The following is a 23916-nucleotide window of genomic DNA, read 5'->3' as shown; positions in this document are numbered from 1 at the left end:
CTGAAGCTTACGGGCTTAAATTAATCATCCGTTATTGAACACTTTTGCTTTCGACGTGCAGTCGGAATCATATCTTCTCATCAATTATCACAAATCACTGATCGCTCGACTAATTAACGTTCAAATATTAGTTCGCTGAATTGTAATGGAAACCGCAGACACCATTAATAAACGACAGCATTTGAAGTATGTAAAAATGTCAATATAACGATTGAACTTTAATTAATGGTTTAGCATCTTTAGGGATTATTATACATCAAATATTATTATTATTATTTATTATTATTTATTGTACATCAAATATAATCGTTTCAAAAGTCTTATGGTCGATTTTATCGAACAGAATCAATTAGTTGATATTGATTTCTTTCACTTATTTTGCCGATATTGCATTTTATATATATTTATATTTATAATAGATAAGCGGACTGGCATATGGGGCACTCGATTGTATGTGGTCACCACTGTATATCAGTATTGTAAGAAAAAATAAATATTCCTCATATCGCGAATGCGCTAATCTTGAACTAAGAGGTTATGTTAGGCAAGAAATGGCTAACTCGCCATTCAAACTGGAACAGCAATACTAAGTACTGCTGTTCGGCGGTAGAATATATATTGAGAGCACAAAGCCCTACCATCAACTAAAACATATTACATATTAACTTGAAATCGTTGCCGTTCAGCCGTTTCCCTATTCTATGAACATAACGACGTAGCTGCGTTTCAGTCGATGTTGGATCGGAATATAATCGGGATCGTATCATATCCGATAGGAATAAGTAGAACTAGTTGGTAATGATTAAACAAAATCTTTTATTAACCACTGGGCCATCTCAGCTTTTACAGTTGTTTAGCGTGATTGAAACTTTCGTTCTTATGATATTGACAAGTTTTACAATTTGTTTTTTATGATAACGGCTACAATTTTCCGCGAAACGTTCGAACGTTTTGGAAGTTAATCTTTTTCGGATATTTTTAAACGATTGTGGCAAATTTTTATCCGGTGTTTTGTTAGTTTGTGAATGCATTCGTCGCATTTATGTGACATCTGAAATTCATATACTGATATGTTGGAACAAAATTCCATCGCGAATGACGTCAAAACGTTGATCGAGTATTTGCACCCATTACGGTGATTGATACCGGAGCCTATGGGTTGATAGTTAATTTAGTTACAGTTTAACCAGTTCGTTTTCATGATGGAGGAGCACTTTGCGCCACGCGAGTTACACGAATTACACGAAAAATTGCCTGTGCGTTTCTTTCTACTGTATTCAATACGCGATGGGCATGTGCAACTGGTTATTTCGTATAACCTTTAACCTTTAGTAGTTAATGTCGTTCAAACTAATATTACTAATTTTCTCATTCAGTTAAGCGTTGAGATCAAAGATTGTTCAGTGATTAGAGCACTTAAATCTTGAAACAAATATATTTTGAAATGAAAAAGCATTCTAAATTTTAATCTACTTAAGTGACAAATCGTGAGAAAACCAAAAGAAATTGGATGGCTATTAAACCACGCATTGAAGCAGCGTGCTAGGGTAAACTCCAAGGCTTATCCTCGAAAGGAGAACTAGGTTTAGTCATGTTTGCCAGAGGATCATAGTAAGGGTGTTACTTAATTGAAAGACTTCGCTAAGCGAAATCAAGTCAAATGACCAAGAACCCATAAAGAAGAAACATACAAAATTTACTTAAATCGAGTTAGTTTTTACGCGTACTTTGAATAGATATTTAACAAGATAAATCCAAATTTAAATTTTCATATCCATTTACCTTGTAGTAGGACTTTATGCAAGCCCGTCTGGGTCGCTACTACCCACTTATCAGATATTCTACCGCCAAACAGCAATACCTAGTATGTAACGACAGGCACAAGGGACATAACATCTTAGCGCTGAAGGTAGTCGGCGCATTTGTGTGAAGTATGGAATAGTTAATATTTTATAAAAAAGAGAAAAATATCTCTCAATTTAAACATTTTCGAATAGAGAATGTTCTCTAAATGGAGTTTGATATAAATCGGATTGTCAGAACAATACATACAGGGCGCTTTTTATTTATCGCCTGTGTCCTAGATTCGTTCAATGCTAGGATTAGTTGAACGTGCTGTGTCAGCTCGCTGTGTAATGTTATTCTGGCCACGTTAATGGGATACGCTAAACCGTTCGGGGTCCAAATGGTTCATACCTCTTCAGAAATTTTAGTTGATCTTAAATATTAAGTTATATAAATTTGTATCCTAATTTAAAAAAAAAAAATTAATCAAGAATTTATTAATGAATGTAATTCGTTACTTGAAAAATAAACAATTAGAAACGCTATAAAATATTTAAGCAAAGTTTGTTATCATATTTCGAAGAATTAGAAGATGTTGAGGCTAATTTTCAAATGTCTAAATTTTGATGTTTAGATTCTATGTACAAAATAAGTAAATTTTTTTTTTTATGGAATTGGTTGGTGGACGAGCATATGGGCCACCTGATGGTAAGTGGTCACCACCACCCATAGACAAAGGCGCTGTAAGAAATATAAACCATTCCTTATATCACTAAGATATTATGTCCCTTGTGCCTGTGATTACACTGGCTCACTCACCCTCCTAACCGGAACACAACAATACAGTGTACTATTATTTGGCGGTAGAATATCTGATGAGTGGGTGGTACCTACCCAGACGGGCTTGCACAAAGCCCTACCACCAAGAAATCATGAGCATAAATTATACCCAGTGGTTATAATAAGACCATCTAAACACCATTGAACACAGTTCGGTAGCCATGGCAGGCATGTATCAAATGAAAATCGTCCTAATGCGTATCCACTAACCCGTGTCGGAGCAGCGTGGTGATATAAGATCCAAGCCTTCTTCTCAAAAGGTGAGAGACTTACGCTCAACAGTGGGAAATGTAAAACCTGATACTCAGAATTTCTCCATAGTAAACAAAAGTTGCTTCCCGTCGTCTGTGCACTTAGATCTTTAAACTACGCAACGGCTTTTAATTCGGTTTTAATCAATAAACAGAGTGATCAAAAGGTATTTATATGCATGTATGCATTCATATTATAGTACAGAACAGACGAGTATTTAACTTTCGTAGCATGAAAAAAAAACCCGTGTGGGCTAGGGACGAGTAGGTTTTTGACTCACTATTAAAAAAAAAATCTTAAAAATATTGCTAGTTCAATGCTATCAGTTAGTAAATATGGATATCAATCCATTTCACAGCAGAATAATTTGTTACTCCACAGATGTGACTCATAAAAGAGGCATTAAACAATATAAATTCAGCCTTTTCTTCGTGCGTGTAAAAACTTTACAAACACCATTTCTCTTTTATTCAATCTCCATACAAAACGTCCCCAAGAATTTGAATAAATTGTGCCGATATATTTACGTCAGCTAGCATTGACGTTGAGTTATTACTCTTTTTTGAATGTGCTAGCAATTTAATATACAACGCTGGTGCCAATCGTTGGTGCCAATATTTGTCCAATACATTGGTGACCATACGATGTTGCGAAATGAGACACCAAATAATTTTTAATAAAATAATTTTATTATTTTTTCAAATCAAATCCAACCAAAACACTCTTGTACAATAAACACATACATAAGTCGTATTCAAGAAATATTCTGAAGAGGCGGCCTTATCGCTGAAACAGCGTAAGGTAGAAACAGAGGTAAAAAGAGGTACACCCCGTATATAGCAGATATGAACATCATTTATAAATAAATTACAATGATTTTTTTTTGTGAAGTTTTTTGTCCTTTATACCCACTGAGAGTGAACTTTATGATGGAACGGAAATTCCTTCAAGTAATAACACTATGGAGTTATTATAAATATACTTACACGTATGTTCTCTCGTCAAAGACTGCATAGTTATATATATATATATATATATGTATGGAAGAAAACCAAAGTAAATCACTTCATGGCTAATAATTATTTACCAAACTCGTACTACGAAGAAGTGTAAGTACTAACGAACGTAAAATTACGCACGGATTTTCTATAAGAGCCACCCTTCAATAAAAATATTGGTACTAAGGATTCTAAGTCCAACCTGACTATAAGGGGGAAGCGTTGCACATTTAAATTACAAAATAAATGAAAACCCATCTTGTCGTAAAAAATACCGTCTGAATATTGTTACGGAAGATTTGTTCCAACGTTTGACCAAACAGCCGAAACAAGTGGTATTAATTGAAAATTGCTTTTGTATCGTAGTCGCGTTCGGATATCTATATATATAATAAATTTGTAGCAGGAACGTGCTTGCACATGAAATTTTGTTTGAGAATATAATTGTTATGGATTTTAGTACGAACATGTTTTTTACAGAATAAATGTTAAAGTATTATTGAATTTTAATGAAAGTCATCTCGATATCAGTTTAATTACGATTATATGAGCTAATTGAAAAGCCGAGATCGCCCAGTGGTTAAAACGCGTGCATCTTAATCGATGATTTTAGGTTCAAACCCAGGCAAGCGCCACTTTGTTTTGCATTAAACGCATGGTTGTGTGTGTAATAATAATGTGTTCATTTTTATTAAATACATGTATATCTAATGTCTATTATTAAAATGTAAGCTTTCTGCGCGCCTCATAAACTTTAACTGGGCCAAACTCCTCCGTCTATTTTCGTAAAAAGGGTTAAAAAGTTGTTGCTTCACGTAAAGATACTAGCTTCCCTTCCCGACTTCGTCCGGGTGAAATGAGAATTTTATTCACTTAGCGATCGCAGGTCAATCTACCGGGATAATATGGACAAGCGAGGGACCACTCAAATTCATACGATTTTTTTATCTAAATCTGTCCAATCATTTAAGAGTTCAATTACATACACAAGTACAGAATATTTATATTTGTAAATATATACCTATAATATATATACCGAAACTATAGGTCCTTGTGACGTGACGCTCATTAAGAAAGGATTTTCAGAACGAAAAAAATGTAAATTTATATACACAAAGTATCACACTACAAAAGAACTAAAACAAGGAACCAACTTCGTTAAAAGTTATACTAGTGTGCGTGTACTTAGTGGACAATCGTTGGACACTATCTTTCGACGCGTTCTCAACTTTGAATGTCTACGTATGAATGAAAGTATATCGGTCTATCTAACACAAAAATTCAGTTCCAGAGATCAACGTGTCAACAAACAAAATATTCCGCTTCATATATATTAGTTTGCATTGAACTCCAAACAAATATTGCCAATAGATGGCTAGACGTTATCAATGGCAACACGAATCATTACTAACATTACCGGCGGTTGAAATCAAGCAATTACTGAAAGCAAATATGGTTACAAACTCGCGTCCACAATCCAAACGTCGAATAATACAATCGTTTTGTGATTAACATTCTACACAATGCGCGGCGAGTCCGCACTGATCATTACAGCACACACGTGTGAGCGCAGGTCATCTGTAATTATCAAATACGTGATTTTAGACGGACTAATACAGAGCCGAGATGGCACAGTGGTTACAACGCGTCCATCTTAACAGGCAAGCACCACTGAATTTCATGTGCTTAGTTTGTGTTTATAATTCATCTCGTGCTCGGCGGCGAAGAAAAACGTCGTGTGTCTAATTTCAACGAAATTCTGACACATGTGTATTCCAACAACCCGCATTGGAGCAGCGTGGTGGAATATGCTCCAAACCTTCTCCTCAAAGGGAGAGGAGATAAATATTAATACTAATAAGGCTGATTTCTATCGCCAGTTCGTTTCAGATCTGGGTGTTTTTACTTCAAAACTTGTAATAGTTTTCAATTTATTTTTACTGACTAGATTCTGTCCGCGGCTTTGTTCGTGTGTTTGTGTTAGTGCTATACCTACCATTAGCCCTACTTCCGTTTATTTGTACCCTGATAACGTATATAAGTTGAGTACTTACGTCATACACATAAACTTACGAACAGAGTTACTTAGGATCATATAAATAAAACGGAATGCACAAAGTGAGAAAACAGAAGTTAGATGCTAGTGAAATGTTTTTTCGTTCACTGGTTCAAGTTAAAAACAATCCTTCATACTTCCCGGAAATGGTGAGGTTAAAGGATATAAATCAATAACGACACTCACGGTTGGAGCGGAGTTCGTAGGTCGTGTGATATTTGAAATTGTCATAATGGAGTAATCTTTTTGATATGTCTCGCGTTGTTTGTACGCGTAGAACATTTATGTCGTTCTGTTTGAAATACAAATGAAATATTTTATACATACATGATTGCTTCCATGGCTCAGCGTTAAGAACAAGTCAATCGTAACCTCTTCGGTTCTAGTACTAGCCTGAGCAAACCCGACGTACAATTAAATTGTGCTAAATGTGTCTGTGTCTATGACTGTGTGCGTGTCTGTGTCTACGTGTGCGTGCGTGCGTGATTGTGTGTGTATGCAGGAAAATTAAAACATTACCACTCAGACCCTTAATAAATTTAAGTTGAACACCGATCGACCTTGTACTTTGTCTACAGTTTAGTTATAATTATAATTCGTAATTATAAGAATATGTTTATATATGTCACCAGATTTATCTCGAGATAATAATATCGCGATATTCAGATACATTCAATAGGATTCATTACAAGAACTCGTCAAAGCGTATAGCGAAGGTAACAATATGTCTATACGTGCAAATCTCAATAGTATATTTGACTGTACGAAGGTCGGTAAGAAGACCGCTTGTTACACCGTTACTGTAGCGTTTCATTGGTTTTAACATTAAAAAAAAGATATTAAATTTTACTATTTTAATACGCGGAACCAGATGCTCAAGTATTTTTTTTTTATGGCATTGGTTGGCGGACGAGCACCTCATGGTAAGTGGTCACCACCGCCCATAGACAAAGGCGCTGTAAGAAATATTAACCATTCCTTACATCACCTATGCGCCACCAACCTTGGAAACCAAGATGTTAGGTCCCTTGTGCCTGTGATTACACTGGCTCACTCACCCTTCTAACCGGAACACAACAATACAGTGTACTGTTATTTGGCGGTAGAATATCTGATGAGTGGGTGGTACCTACCCAGACGGGCTTGCACAAAGCCCTACCACCAAGTAAATATATTATTATATATTATTATATTTATACAATATGATTAATATTTATTTCAATAATTAATTAATTAACTTCGATACTATATACGATACATATAACATATGTATCGATGTTGATGCATATTTTATGATCTCTCATGGATCTCTCAATGTGTTTGCAACCAATCCCTTTGACATTTCTATGTTAAGTATATTATTTACAGTTATCTGACTGTTTTGTCTTAACATATACAACGGCATTTTTTTGCGTTGTTATTAGTATTTTTTTTGTTTTCTTATTGATGTACGTATATATGTGTATTAGTAAATAAGTATTTTAATTATTAATTAAACCTTCTTACTTCACATTTTGAATTTTATTTTATTTTCCTTATAATATGTAGGTGGTTGTGGGTACACAATATAGCCAATTTATAGCACACTTGGTGGTTGAAATTAGTTTCTGTCTATACCATGTCTGTACTTATCGATTCTTTTTCTACAGACAAACATATATACTTAATCTTGTTGTGTTCCGGTTGAATTGTGAGCGAACCAGTTTTACAAAGGGACAAAACATTTTAGCGACCAAGGTTGGTGGGGCGATGGTGATATAAGGAATGAATAATATTTTTTACAACGCCAATGTTTATGTATTGACTTTGCACTATGTAAGTCACGATGTCTGCCATCCATCGATAAAAAAATCTTGATCTTTTCATAGGTAGAGCAATTTATACATAACTTTAGGATATTACAATTAACCGTTAGAAAGAGTTGATTAAAGGAATTCGTAAAGATTATTTAAAAATACATTTATTATCACTTCCAAAGAAATATCTAAGGCGAGCCCATAGGCTGTCGATTTAATTCTCTCATAATAATAGGTATTAAAATGTTGCGGTGTGATAGACGGACTGTTGCGTAATCATTTTTAATATCCATTTGTTTTTTCTTCTCTCGAGCGCAGAAGAGTTAACAATAGAGACATTCTTATTGTACCTTAGATAAGTGATTGCTGGAACTGGTATCACGAATGTATTGGAAGAAAATGTACGAGAGCTCTATAATATGAACAAATTACTTGAAAAAAATATATCGTTATATTAATCTTTTGTGAGTTACCTTTCAACGTCACGTGACGTTTTTGTGCGTCAGAATATCACCACTCTAATATATAAAAGTGGCACGCAAAATTTATTTTACTCTTAGCACGCTCAAACAAGGTTCAGGTACTGCATTTTTAATTATCATGTAGAAACTGCTCTATGAAAACCATAGAGTTTTATGTAAACAGATGAATGGATATAACACAAATAGAGATTTTTGTTTCATTTCCGTCTGGGTAAGTTTATTTTATGGCATATGTGGCAATCGAGGAAGAGGCTCATTTGACGGAAAGTGACAATCAGCGCAAGTGGACATTTCTGATGACGACTTGGTGAGTTGCAGAAAGCTTAAGGAATGACTAGGCTCCCAAATATTCCCAAGTCGTATCAGTTAACACATGTTCTACTGCCAAAAAGCAATGCTTCGGATCGTTGTGCTCCGGTTTTTGGGTTGAGTGAGTCAGTGCAACTACAGGGACATCTAAGACATTTGACGACCTCTGTTGTCGAGTAGTGGGTACACCGGTTTTCATGGGCACGTAGAAAAAGTTCATTAGTTTTCTGTGTTGTCTTGGGTCTGGGTGTATGTGGTACAGTCGTTTCTAATTTTCCATAACACTAGTGCTTTAGCTACTTACATCGGGATCAGAGTAATGTATGTGATGTTGTCCAATATCTAAGCTCCCAAAGTTGGTGGCGCATTGGTGTGATATATGGAATGGGTTATATTTCTTACAGCGCCGATGTCTATGGGCGGTGGTGGCCACTTACCATCATGCCTACCTACCATAATATATTATTAATGTTTCTGTCACAAATTTAGGCTCCAATATTAAATTTTTAAAATGTAACAGATAAAAAAAATGATTTAAAAATTATTCAGTTTGAACCATTATATTTTAAATAAAGAAATAAATACGTGTAATATAAAAATTATTAGTCGATTTGGCTCAACCTCAAACTGCCGCAGCTATAAAATATGCAAACTTAATGCCAAAATCTAAGATGAAATCCGGCCTCTTCTTAGCAAACAATTTTCCTCGTAGCGTATATTATATTTACAAGCAGGAAAATCCTATAAAAGGCTTGCCTCAATCCTTTTGAAAGTCGCTTATTTAATGGAGGATGAGAGGATGAGCTAGTTGATTAATGTAAATAAGGTATTATATTTATCAGGTGCTGGGGTACTTATGTTTTTTTTTCTGTCACTGATAATGGACATGCAAAATTTTACTGTAATCGGTTGAGTAGTAAAGACGTAAAAGCGTAACGATCAAAGAGGTATGGCATCTGCACTAGATAGTAAGCCGGGAGGTGTTAACCTCCTGTCACGAATGTGACGTATGAATAGAGACATTCCATAGTGCCGTCAGGGGAAATCGCTATGCGCTATGCTCGGGAGCGAGAGACACTTTATGGAGAGGGTCTCTTTCAGCGAAAGTGTCATGTAGTGTAATTATTTTTCATGTGTCATCATTCATCACATCACACACACAAGAGAAATATTAGAGATGATCTGTTCCGGTTAGAACGGTCAGTGAGCCAGCGCAACTACAGACAAAAGGGACATAACACCTTAGTTCACGAGGCTGGTGTCGCAATGACAATTTAAGAGTTGGTTAATATATCCTACGATGCCTCATCACTTCTATAGGCAAATGTCCACCTGTTAATAAAATGGTCCATTTGCTAGTCTACTTACCTATTTTAAACAAAAAGAAGTACATCACTAACATATTCATACATTTGGTTTGCTACAGGAGTTAAACGTTTCTTTATAACATCTTTCGAATTCATAACTAGAAAAGAGTAAAATATCGATGATTTTGTGTTCGACTTTTCTATATTTTTCGAAAATTAAAAACTATGTATTAAAGGTAACGAAAAAGTTGACAATAATAGTTTTTAATTTTCTTTCTCTATGGTTGATATTTGTTAGGACCATTTTACAATAAAAAATGAAAATTAATTATTAAATATTATTGTTCCGTAGTAAATTTCATTTGCTTTAGTAATTTTTAATAAGTAACATTCACAATGTCCATTGCATGTCGTAATTTGGATATAATATGATGCTGTATATAATTAACGAACATAATCTTAATTTATGTGCCATATTTGTTATTTTGTTTAAGTTAAATTCTTCTTGTCTTATGGAGTTGAAATTTTAATTATTTTAGTTGCATTAACATAATCAACACAAAATGCTGTATACAAAAGATTGTTTTTAAAAATGTTTCCTTATCGTAATGGTTAACAGTATATATGATTTCAACCTTTCGTCACCCCTAAAGTATCTAAAAGGTCCCTTAGCAAGATGATGACGTTTCTACAGCCGTTATTTTTTATATCATTGGCTTCAAACAGTTTTATTGGTAGGCGTTATGATAAAATCTCTGCTAATACGATTTATCTAAAAGCGGGTTAATTTTTTTACCAACTAAAAATATAACATACTATACTTACAAAAGTAGAATTATTCATAAGTAATCTGGTTGTGAAGTTCTTTACATTAAACAGCGTCAGTCCTCCCCATCGGTCTCGGAAAACAAGCTCCTCATCTGTAACAAGAAAATATATATTAATTGTTGCGTATTTAGGTTTTATGTATACATTGAAACGTCAATAATTTTGTTCGTGGTATGATTTTGACGTATGACGAACTTCCCTTCTCGTGTGGGCCGCGGTAACGAGTGCATTGTGAGTGCGTCGCGCTTCAAAATTAGCTAGTGTAACGGACTATTATCCTATCCTATAACACCCTTTGGCTGTGTTCTTCGAGTGTGTGAAGATTAAGGGAGCGCTCCCAAGAAGAAAGTGTCTTCAAAAGTAAGAGCCCAGATTTCGAGTTAACAACTCCACTCAACAATTCTACGTTATAATTACATATATATATTTTATGATGAGCCGAGATGGCCCAGTGGTTAGAAAGCGTGCATCTAAAACGATGATTTCGGGTTCAAACCCAGGCAGGCACCACTGAATTTTCATGTGCTCCAAACCTTCTTCTCAAGGGAGGGGAGGCCTTAGGCCAGCATTGAGAAATTTACAGGCTGCTAATGTAATGTACAAAAAAATGTAAAATTTGATTATAAAAAGTAATTACTAAGTTATGAAACTCTAAATGCAAAAGTGAGATTGTTTATGTGTCTGTTTGTTACGTTTTCTCGTCTTAACAACTTAAACGACCATCTCGAAATTTTGCATACACGTTATCAGAGGTATAGAAGAGGTTATAGGTTAATGAAATCTAACCTCCATCCTCCTCATGCGGGCGAAACGACAAACGGAAACAAGTAAAAAAGTACTTCTTATGTTCTGAATAAATAATGCGAAAATTCAGAAGCGTTTGTATGAAATATATTTTCAAGTGAAATTTAAAACAAAAATCTGTTAGCAAAAGATCTAACAACTTCAAAGTGTTCCTTCTCTCCGTCTTTATATGATACTCAGCTTCAGAGACACGAGTTTAATAATGAAAAAGTTTTGGATGTGTTTGTACTACGGGTTGGGTCGTCGTAATCAATCACTCCCTACACGGGTCGGCTTTTACACAGAGTGTAAGAGCCGTGTGACACATGGCGGGAATGTTTAATGAACATTTGTAGACGGAAATATATTTAAATCAAATCATTATTTTATATTCAATTAGTTTCAGTTGAAATGGATTATCTAGCATCTTTTAGTTTGAGTTGACTCAGGTATAGGGTTCGATTCTATTTAGAAATTATTAGTTGCTCATTATTATTTATTATTTTATTATTCAACCCGATTTTATAGTTATTGTACATTCGTTACATAATAATAAGCATTAATATTTGTAAAACTATTGTGAACGGCTTTGTATTAAAATGTTGTCTGTGTTGTGGCGATTTAAAAAAGGGAATGAATAGTTAAATATTATTGATCCAGCAACCAAAATTTAATATCATAAAGCCTAAATTAAAAAAATCTTTAATGCAAATATATTGAAAACTAAATATGTGACATTGTTTCAATAAATAAATAAATATATATTGGACAACATCACATACATTACTCTGATCCCAATGTAAGTAGATAAAGCACTCGTCTTATGGAAAATCAGAAGTAACGACGGTACCACATACACCCAGATCCAAGACAACATAGAAAACTAATTAACTTTTCTACATCGACTCGGTCGGGAATCGAACCCGGGACCTCGGAGTGGCGTACCCATGAAAACCGGTGTACACACTACTCGACCACGGAGGTCGTCAATGTTTATAATAATGATTATTTAAATGAGCCAAAGAACATATCAACAGTGGCATACGACCTTTGGTGATACACTAAAGTACTGCTGTAGTACTAGTTACAAGTAAGTAACGTAGTAGATTTAGTAGTATTAATTTGGCTTTAAAACTGTTAACAAAGTCACCTAAAATACCGCACAATAAGCGATTATAGCAACTTTGTTCACAGACTCTAACATTATATCTTAAAACACTGGATAGACAAAAGTGTACGGAACCCTAAGTTAGTTCCGAACTTACCGTCAATTACAAAAGATTAACATTGCTCGTAAAATAGCTAGTCTAAGATTGTGTTCACAATAATGTACTGAAAGTATTTTTACAGTACATGTAAGTTTATCGAATAAGTAGTGTTTACATTGTATATACATACGTCGACAATACAGGTTTCTTTTTAATTTTTAAATTGGTAGGTAAAATGGAAAAAGTGGTAATCACATGTTAAGTGGTCACCACCCATAGACATTGGCAGTGTAATAAATATGAATTATTTTGAAAATTAAGATGCCATGTCTCTTGTGCTGGTTCGTATTGTGCATCGTGGGTACTCAGATAGCTTGTACAAAACTCTCCACCAAGTAAATAAACTATACCGTTAAATATATTTATGGAATCGTATAGTATTCGTGGATTTTCATAAAGGACACATTTAATTATATATAATATTATAATTAATATATTAATTTTAATAGTAAAGCGAAATGGTCGAATATCGAAAACAAAAAATTATCGCATTTGGTTTGCTGTAGCGAAGGCAAAGGCTACACAGAGTGGTCAGGGTGATGAGCTGAAGGATACTGTGACTGTCCGTATTTCAAACGAATGGAAATCCATCAAATAAACATTTTGCTTTAATACGTTTTAAATCGATTGTTATTGTTCCCATATGAAGGAAGCCTTACCGGTTCGGTCACGTATGTCGTAAAGCGGAGAACAGAACTTGATGGGTATTGGTGTTGTTAGTTTCTGAGCAAGAAATGCATGAAGGTGTAATGACTAACATGCACCCCAGATTCATTATTAGAATAGAACAGAACAGAATAATATTTTATTTGTAAATACATCACAACACAGCAAGAATCATTAAATTAAATTGAATACAAAACAATAAAAACTATTTCTCTAACCTAAAATATAATTAATACTGATATCATAAATTATGGAACTGAACATGATGTAATTTGGTTGTGATTGGAGCTAATATAGCTCCAACACCATTGAAACGGAAACAGCAATACAAACTATTGCTTGAGTTTTGACGCTAATCCTGTCCAGTCTGCAGTTTTGACTTCCCGTGTGTCCGTAATTCAAAAGCGATGGAACGACGCGAAAGTCTGATGGAGTCTTAATTAAGATTTAACAAACTTTCGATCGGGCTCTGATGAAAAAACATCACCCGACCAAATCGCTTCCAGTATCGATGTTTCGTTTTTGCAGAGAGGTGATCATTCTTAGACACCAGTTAATGTAATTGACTTGTTATATTGATCAGTTTTTTTATACTTCGATATAAGAGCCAACCAATACTTTTTCGGTGAATTTGGAAAAACGATATCGAAGTATTATTGTGCAACTGAAATGTATGCTAGATTAATCCAATTGTTTTTGTTGAAATTTTGCACAGACTTTTGGTTCTGATAACAATAGAATAAAATTTTCTACATTTTATGACTTTATTTAAACCTTTTCAATAAAAGTATAGGATGTGGATTTATTATTAACTATCCCAAAAAAGAGGAACGCAGAAATTATGTCGATAATATGTCCTTAACGTGTAAATTTTTGATTATGTAAATTATTAGAACTTTTTACTTTAGGGTTATGATTATTACTGATTTATAATAAAAAATATCATTCTCTTTTCAGAACAAAAAGCGCAACATAATTAAAAAAAAATGTTTTTTTTTTTTTTTATATAAGTTAAGATCACTTAATCGACGAAAATATTGAATCGATTGAACGCGATCAGTGACAGAATACAAATAGGTACAAATTTAACTTCATATTTCGTGATAAATGTAGCTGGAAAAATCAGTATAACCCAACACCGAGCACACGGTCAAATTGACATCCGGTTACTCGTCCGCTGTCCGGAAACACCGTCATAAGCATCAGTAATCCCGGTCTCTGTTACGACTACACTGACGTTACAGGCAATGACGATTACGTTTATTCACAGATATTTTGGAACAGATATAGTCATAATTAATCTTGCAATGTTTAGTTTGTTCGGACCGAATATTGCGTCTGGGAATCTTGCCCTGAATGCTAATTCATCATATGCATTTCATTGTAACATCTTCCTTCTTTTCAACTCCTTAGAAGAAATTTAACAATGCATTTTGGCTTCAAACTAAAGAACTCCTCAACGGTCAACAGCATAGATACCAAATTTTGCACATAGTAAGTACTTTCTTACGTAAGTAACTGTCTGTAATTGTTCCACAGCTGGACTAAGACCTCATCTTCGTTTTTTGGAGCATATTTCATCACACTGCTGCGATACAGGTTGGCGGAACACACATGTGAATTCAATGAAATTAGATACAAGCAGGATTCAGACGAAAATTCAGTGGTGTTTGCCTGGGTTTGAACCCACAGTCATCAATTAGGATGCATGTGTTCTAACCACTGGGTCAACTTGGCTCACCTATTTTGTATAGAAATAAATCCGTGTGAATTAAGATAATAACAAAACATAATTTTAAAATATAATATAATATTACATAAAACTGTATATAATAGGAAGAAGCAGAGAGAAAGAAAAGGAGGGAAAAGTGGGGGGGGAGGCGTTCTTGGTATTTTCCTTTCCTTTACGTTACGATTTCTTTTAATGTTAACCGTGTAAACGAACTTCATTCCAAAAACAATTATGTTTTTTTTAACAATAAAAGTAATTATAAGAGTCATAACTGTGATTTTATATTATATAACATTGTGACGCAAAAAAGTGGCTACATATTTCTTGCTTCTTGCTCTTGGTGGTATGGCTTTGTGCAAGTCCGTCTGGGTTGGTACCACCCACTTATCAGATATTCGACCGCCAAACAACAGTACTCAGTATTGTTGTGTTCTGGTTTGAAGGGTGAGTGAGTCAGTGTAACTACAGGCACAAGGGACATAACATCTTAATTCCCAATGTAAGGAATGCTTAATATTTCGTAAAGCACCACTGTCTATGTTCGGTGGTGACCACTAACCACCAGGTGGCCCATTAGCCCGTCTACCAATCTGTGCCTTAAAAAAAATATTGAAGATTTACCTCACCGCCATATATATCTTCAACCCGCATTGAAGCTGAGATAGAACAAGTTTCAAGCTTCTACAGAAGGCGGTATTTAAAGGCTGTTGTTTATTTTACCCGATTTTCTAAGTTTTTCCTCAATAATGGCCTACATGTTGAGGAAGTCTACAATATGATTAATAATCGTGATTTCTGTATTTCATCAAATCGAACGAAGCGTTTTTGAATCGTCGATATTAAAATACTACCACCGTTTCGGAAAGCAGCCGCCAGCGAGAAGAAACAGCAAGAAACTCGCATAGTCTCTTTTTAAATAAAAAGATTTACAATGCTGTTTTTTTTTACAATAATTAGTGTCCTGTGATGGAACCCGAGCCTAGATCCAGGCGTTTTTTTCCAAAAAGTACTCTTTTAATGAATAATAAGACTTATTTATTAATTTAGTCTTAATATACTTTTTAAATTTCGTAAATGGTAAATTGGTTACATTTCCCGGTATCATCATTATTTAAAGAGACGTATTTCATCATTTCATAGGGGACACGTTAAATGAAATCAATTAATCAAAGTTAATCACGTCGTCGAAATGTAGATTAAACTTGTCGATGAATGAAAGTAAAATTGGTTTATATAATATTTTGAATAATTAAGGTTTGTTTAGTATTAAAACCGTAATATTTATTAATAACAAAATAAGTTAAAAGATTTTTAATAAATACTAAAATTGGTGCACACGTGCAGCTCGGACGTACGTTCAGTAGTGGTACATATTGTTAGGTTTTGTAGTGAAATTCAATTACCAGACCACAATAGGACTTTTTCGATGGACGCTTCCGTTGGCACGCGTTCAACCTGAATTTTCGTAAACATTATTTTTAAGGATTCTTTTTAACTGGACAAATGTTTCATTTTTATAATTGGTCCGGTTTGTGCGGAAATGTACCAAGCCACAGAAGCACTAATAAATGTTACCAAGATTTAAAAGAGAAAACATATATCGTTGCTTATTTTATTTTAAATACATTTTACAATATTTTATTTATTACCTAACTTTTTTTTTTCTAAATCTGTCATTTCCGCACAATACAGTCAAAATCATAGCGAGATCAACGATGAAGGGTAGACTTCTCCGACAAATGTCGGATGATAATTCACCATACATCTACAGATATTCTCCTCTAAAGTGCAGTAAGTTTTAGCCCAGCAGTATATCATTAGCAAAACTGTTACTTTATATTGTCTGAATAAAAACACAGATGAACAATTCGATCACAAGATGCTAAACGGCCGTTGGCATCAGACAATGTACGATTAATTGTTACTGCCTTAAATAAGTACATCTTATCATCAAATGAGACTAAGCATTCAAAATAAAGCCAAAGCCTCATTCTTCGATGGGATGGCAATCCAATGCAACTGGAGAGAGGTCCGAAGCAGGGCCAGACTTTTAAGTACAACTAAGGCACAGCATAGACACCAAATTTTGTATATAGTAAGTAAGTAACTACCAGTAAATGTACCTATTGCTGGGCTTACAGCTCCTTTTCGTTTGATTAAATGTTTTGGCTACCATACAATGCTGGTTGATGGAAACACAAGGAGTAGAATATCATGGAAATTATATACATGATTGATTATCCAAATCTAATCCACGTGCTAAGATTTTCTCAATGGTTCAGCTCAAGTCTTGAACTTAGTCTCTGAAGAACTACAGCCATCATCACTAGTCTAAAGAGGCTTCCGAGGGTAATAAAATACAAAAACCGATGCAGACCAGTCGCAAATGTAGCGTCGGTTAACCAAAGTAATAAAATAAATAGCGAAGAAGAAGTCTTATTGCGCTATGATAACGGATTTGAAATTAATTGCATTTCTTACTCCGGAAGATTTACGTGCAATTACGCTGCAGTCATTGTTTTTACGAATGAATTTATTGTAAACATTGTTTTAGTTTCAGAGATCCAGGGCGAGATTAAAACATTTAAAGGTTTTTTTGGAAATGCCATTGTTAGTGTCCTCTAGGTAGATAAATAGCAGAAGAAACATACCCAATGCGATATTAGACGACGACGGGTCCATAGATCATATTTTATTTAAAATAGGATTATCACTAAAAGGTTTATTTTAGAACCAATAATGTCGAAGTAAAATGTTTACTTTTTTTTAATTTAAAATTTTTGTACAAAATCATCTGATGTTGTAATGTATGATGTATATGCATCAGATGTGATTTCTAATGCCTATTTGAACTATTTTAAACAGATACAAGGCTTTCTCTGAAAAAGAGTAGGCACGAATGTTTTAATTATAGGTAACTAATTGTCGCCCGCGCCTTTGCTCGCGTTGGTACTGGATCAGATTTTAGTCATAAAAATGTTGCCTTGGAGTTCAAGTTTGCTTCATAGTAAATTTCAATAGCTAAGTAATAATTGGTTAACAATTTCAGCGGTTCAGCCGTAAAATAGCAACAGACAGAAAGACAGACGGAGAACCAGAAAGACAGAGCTACTTTTGCATAGATATATATTATAGAAAATATATTTAAATTAAAGCTAGTTTTAGATAAATAAAATAGTTCATATACGCAATACACAATGGAAATTAATAAATATTAATCTCGGTAAAAAATTGTGATTTTAGAGAATATAAATAAATTTTCATTACACAATAACAAAAGTAATACGATACGCAATATCTATGTGGAAAATCCGGGACAGCACTTTACAAAATGGCTTTATCTGTTAATTGTATTCGTTCACTGACTATTTACATTCCGTAAAACAATTAATCATGCACCAAATATTTTTTAATATTAATATTTTTATTAAGAATTTAATGAGCCCGTTTAGCGTAAAGCAGCAGTTCTTAGTATTTTAGTGAGTCACTGCTTATAATAATAGACAACCTACATAAAACCAGCATAGAATCTACAAATTATTGCCAGAAAACATAATCCAAATAACAAAGACCGTAGAAAGTTTCAACAAAATCCGATTAATGAAACGTTATAAACTACGACAAAATATAAGCATTATTTTTTAAAAACTAAACAACGCGTTTAGGGAAGGTGGCTTAGGTGTAAGATACCCTAAATCCTTTTCTGGAACCCTGATAACGTGTTTACACGTGTATCATAATATCATGATGATGGGTTTAGCGGGATGGGTTACATTAGCATGTGTAATATTAAAAAGGATATCCGCGAGATATTTATAAAACCTTCGTTTTGTTTCATATTGCCGGCTTATCCTCTTATTTCTTCAAGGATCATTTATTTTTCCAATATTCGTTTTTGTTGATCTTCTTTACGTATTGCTACATCTTTATTCATTTCGTTAAAGAAAATCCTAAGCCTTGTGTTACAGTAAAAAGAACAAGTGGGTCTTTTGTTAACGTATCGTCTTACAGCTTTACAGGGATGTTTGTTTAAGTGTCGAATGTTTGAGAAATTTCTATATTGGTTCTTTCAGTAACATCGTGTTTCTGTAGTTTCAGATTCTTTATGATTAAAATTTCTGTTTATAGATTTTTCGTAGGAAAATAATATCGTTCAATCAATGAAATATATATTTATATGTGCTACCCGTCATGTTCAGTAAAACGGTATCGTAGCTTATTACTCGTAAACGGATATGTTGATATTGTATGAATTTTCCCCTCCAGGATTTTAATAAAATTCGAAGGTTCTCGTTAACTGCCCCATTATAAATCAGTCACCCGTTAAACCACAAACTTTCTCACCCCTCATATTCTGAGTTTCCAAATCTCCAGTTAGAGCACGATTAGCCGGCAGGTTAAACCAGTCGCCATTTTGCGGCCATCAATTTTAGCTTGGCTCGTTTTCCCGGCTATAAATCGCCGGGTCAGGTCGAGTTGGTGCAAAAAGGTGAATTTCCCAAAGTTTATGTAAGCGTGATGAAGCAGAATAATTGGATTTTTTATTATAAATGGTTAAATCAAATTATTCGTATATTAAAGTTGATACCACCTAAGCGACATATGGTCATTATGTGACAGTCGCAAGTTCCAATCCTGACCCTTTTCATCCTATTACAAGCCTTATGTTTAATTGGAAGGGCAGTACGAAACCTTTCAGAAGACTTATTTGGTTAATACTTGAAAGCAGTACAATCAAATCAAATTTGAAGTCTTAAATCTTCACACACATACTTATAAATATTAAAATGATTTTATTTGATTGTTAGAGATGTTGTCCTGAACTGAAATTTTACGCACCTTTTTGACGATCGTGACAATTCCGCTGAAAATATATTTACGCATAAGCTTTTTATATTATTAATATGTAAACCAGCCTGGGGGCGATCGTTTAATTCCTAAAATATAGTAATTTACTTTACGATTAAATGTTACGATTCAATATTGCCTAGGGCGCAATATGTACGAATTTATGTGCTACAAACAGAAACGTATTTGTCGAGTGTAAATTAAGAATCGCTTGGTAACCAACCACTTATAAGGCTATTAATTATACCCAACCCGTTTACCCTTCCGGGTATAAATTGACGATCCTTGTGAAATAGGGGTTAAGTTATCCTTCGGTAGTATTTATTAGGATAAGCTTTTAGCAAATTCCATTTAACCACAAAATTAAAACAGACAGTTATTAATGGTTTCCGGTATGGGCATTGCTACCACTTTTTTGTCATTGTGAAAGGATAGAATTGAGTTAAGTCTTCCCAGTGTCCTTTTAGTTACGACCGCGGTGGAACATAGTTTTTTTTTGTAATGAATAAAAAGTACAAAATAATCTTATGCCATACTTTTAGTGTATATGCAATAAATGTATTAATATTGCACTAAATGATATACCAATTTATGACTGGTCTTAGCAGGTTAGGAGTCACAAGTGTGTACACTGATAGACGCAATTTCTAATTCCGTATACTCGTAGTCCGTTGGTACGGCAATGTTGATAGAGATCAAGGGCAGTTCCAATAGTGCTCTTCCACTTAATTTGCAAGGCTTAAGGCTCTAAAAACTCATCCACCTCCATTGCGTCTGCTATTGCAAAATTCTTGAAAAAAACTCCAATATATTTTATTGTTCGGACTCGGAATTTCCGATTTATTTGGAAACCCTTGGCTTTGTGCAACCTCATCTGGGTAAGTACAACTCACTCATCGTGAAATTTAAAGTATTATATTTTATAACGTTTGTCAGTATTAATTACCTTAAGTAATATCCTGTAAATGTATTTACAAGCTTCCTCTCCTTTTGAGGAGAAGCTACGGAGCTGATTCCACCACGCTGCTTTAATGATACTTGGCATACATGTGGCAGAATTTCATTCGTATTAGACGTATGCAGGTTTTCTCACGAAATGTCAAATTCAGCAGAACTTACTTGGTTTCGAAACGCAATCATCATTTAAGATACACTTGATCTTACCACTGGGCCCTAACAGCTCATCTAGATCTGAGTCGCATGTGCATTTCAATTCAAAATGCGTCGTTAGAGCTTACAAACAATAGTTTAAATGCACACCTGCATCAATTTTATATGGAACCGTTCCGTAAATAGAGATGGGATATGTTTGTCGATAAATCACTCGGAACGTGTGGTACCATACGTGCTTAGAAGCGACATCCATAAAGAAACTTTGACACGCATATGTATGAAAATATTTTATATCCAAAGTATTACTTAAAGAGAACAATTGGAAATAAATAACGTATAACTATGAATCTAAATTGGTTTTATATCACCGAAATTCCGCGAAAACAAAATTTCACCTTGCTCTTATTCCGGAGCAAAGCCTACGTTTTTAAATGAATGATAACTCCAAAATAACTGACTGCTTAAGGATGATTAACAAAGCATAATAGTAAAGTACATATTTAAATAAAAGTATGTCATTAATAATACATTTTATATTTCATACTAGTTGTCGCCCGAGGCTTTGTTTTTTTTTATGGCTTTGGTTGGCGGACGAGCATATGGGCCACCTGTTGGTAAGTGGTCACCACCGCCCATAGACGAAGGCGCTGTAAGAAATATTAACCATTCCTTACATCACCTATGCGCCACCAACCTTGGAAACTAAGATGTTATGTCCCTTGTGCCTGTGATTACACTGGCTCACTCACCCTTCTAGCCGGAACACAACAATACAGTGTACTGTTATTTGGCAGTAGAATATCTGATGAGTGGGTGGTACCTACCCAGACGGGCTTGCACAAAGCCCTACCACCAAGTGTTTGCGTTTTAATGGTAAGTCATCAGGTGTTATGAAAAAAAATTACCTATGTCCTTAAAGTTCAAGCTTGCTTCTTATGAAATTTAATCAAATTCTTTTCAATGGTTTACCCTTTAATGTGTAACAGATAGACAGATAGTTATCTTCGCATTTATAATATTAGTATAGATTCGGAAATTATTTTACATTGTCTATTATTTTGCTCAAATATTACACGAAGCATTACGCATTAGTTTAAAGCCGACTCTGGCAACAATAAGAATTCGTTAACTCAATTGGTAGGTATTTATAATTTATCCGTGGTCGTAAGGAAAACTTCGTGAGGAAATCTATTTTTGTGGGGAATCCATCGACTCTCATTATAGCGTGGTGGAGTAAACTCCAAATTAATTCTCATGAGGAGAATCCTCTTTTTACAGTTAAACCTTTGTCTATTTTTAGTTTATTACTAGTTGTTGCTTTTTACTTTCAGGTTTGTACAAATATTTACGAATCTGAAGTCCATTAGTTAAATTACAATATTGCTTGAAATAGTGAGTCAATAGTAACATTAACCACAACCGTGGTTAAAATTGAACTGACGTAATAGACCTGCAATTTGAAGATTCAAAGGTGCTTTTGTATTTGATATCATTATATTTTCGAAACACGAAACAAAATATTTTAGGTGTTATTGTTGTTATTATTTATATTTTAAATTATGTCACATTTTAAACTAACATCACATTATTGTCGCCATTTTTTTAATTTCTTGCCAATTTCACCAGTTCAACTATTTTGTTTATATTTATTTGCCTCAAATCCTATAAAATACGAATAAACGTAAGTTTATTTATTTGTTTGTTTGTTACTCTTTCACGTTTGAACTACTCAACCAATTATCAGGAATTGCATCCACGTTATCTAGTGCACAGAAAAGGACATATAATTACCACCTGATATTAACACGTGCGTGAATTAGTACTTTATAATTATTTAAATGAAGCAACTGAGATGGGTCTTTGTCACACGTGAATTTTATACGACGACGTTTTCTACGGACAAGCACCAATATATGTGTTTAGTGTGTGTTTATAATTCACATTATATTCGGATATACTTATGGAAGTTATCGTAAAATCATTTTGGAACAGATTTGCATATTGCGTTTGCATATATAGAGTGCAACACTAATTTAAATAAATCAGATTTTTACATTAAAAATGTGCATGTTCAATTTCTATAGCATATCGATATAAATCACAACACTACAGAGCTTTACATATGCAATCATTTTAATGAGTTCAATTCACCGCAGCCACGTTACCGATAATGCATTGATAGCCGACGTATAAATCGTTGAGCGGTCCGGATGTGTGTAAAACATACTTCCTCTGTATTATTGTAAGGCACATTGTGTTATTGTGTTTTGGAATTACTTAAATATGAATGAATTTTAATTATACCATTTATATTGATTGCTTGATGAATCTTTGTTTTATTATTTGTATTGCTAACTGTATTGTAATCAATACGAGTGTTAATATTATGGTGTTTTTTATCAAAATCATTTCCATCGTCATCGTCATCACATCAAATCAAATCAAAATATACTTTATTCAAGTAGGCTTTTACAAGCACGTTTGAATCGTCATTTAACAAACCATTTAGAGTAAATCGACCACCGGTTCGGAATGTAGATTCTACCGAGAAGAACCGGCAAGAAACTCAGTAGTTATTCCTTTTCAACGTCTAAAAATACAGTCATGTTAGTTAAATACCATAATATGTATGTTATGTCTCCTGCCTGGAAGTCAACAAGCATTGACTCCACGCTTTTTTACCATCAATATACTCTTGTATCGAATACTATGCCTTAATCTATATCTTAATCATCAACATTGTCATCATAATCATTGTTATCATAATTATCATTGTCACCTTCATCGTCATCAGTAATATGTTACCTTATGGTTAGTGGTCACTACCGTCCATAGACATTTCTGTTGTTAGAT

General features: G+C 34.1%; 1 protein-coding gene across 2 annotated transcripts in view; it reads right to left on the bottom strand.

The window, feature by feature from the left end:
- LOC125073325 (inactive dipeptidyl peptidase 10-like) overlaps positions 1-23916 on the bottom strand; it is a 271293-nt gene that overhangs the window by 21143 nt on the left and 226234 nt on the right. For both annotated transcript variants that reach the window (XM_047684110.1, XM_047684109.1), the window contains exon 3: positions 10651-10745. In XM_047684110.1, coding sequence (XP_047540066.1) covers positions 10651-10745 — 95 coding nt within the window. The remainder of the gene's footprint in view (positions 1-10650; positions 10746-23916) is intronic.

Source organism: Vanessa atalanta, chromosome 24, assembly GCF_905147765.1.
Source record: "Vanessa atalanta chromosome 24, ilVanAtal1.2, whole genome shotgun sequence".
Taxonomy (NCBI): Eukaryota; Metazoa; Arthropoda; class Insecta; order Lepidoptera; family Nymphalidae; genus Vanessa; species Vanessa atalanta.
Note: the sequence above shows the minus strand (reverse complement) of the source record. Positions and strands in the feature narration are given on the sequence as shown.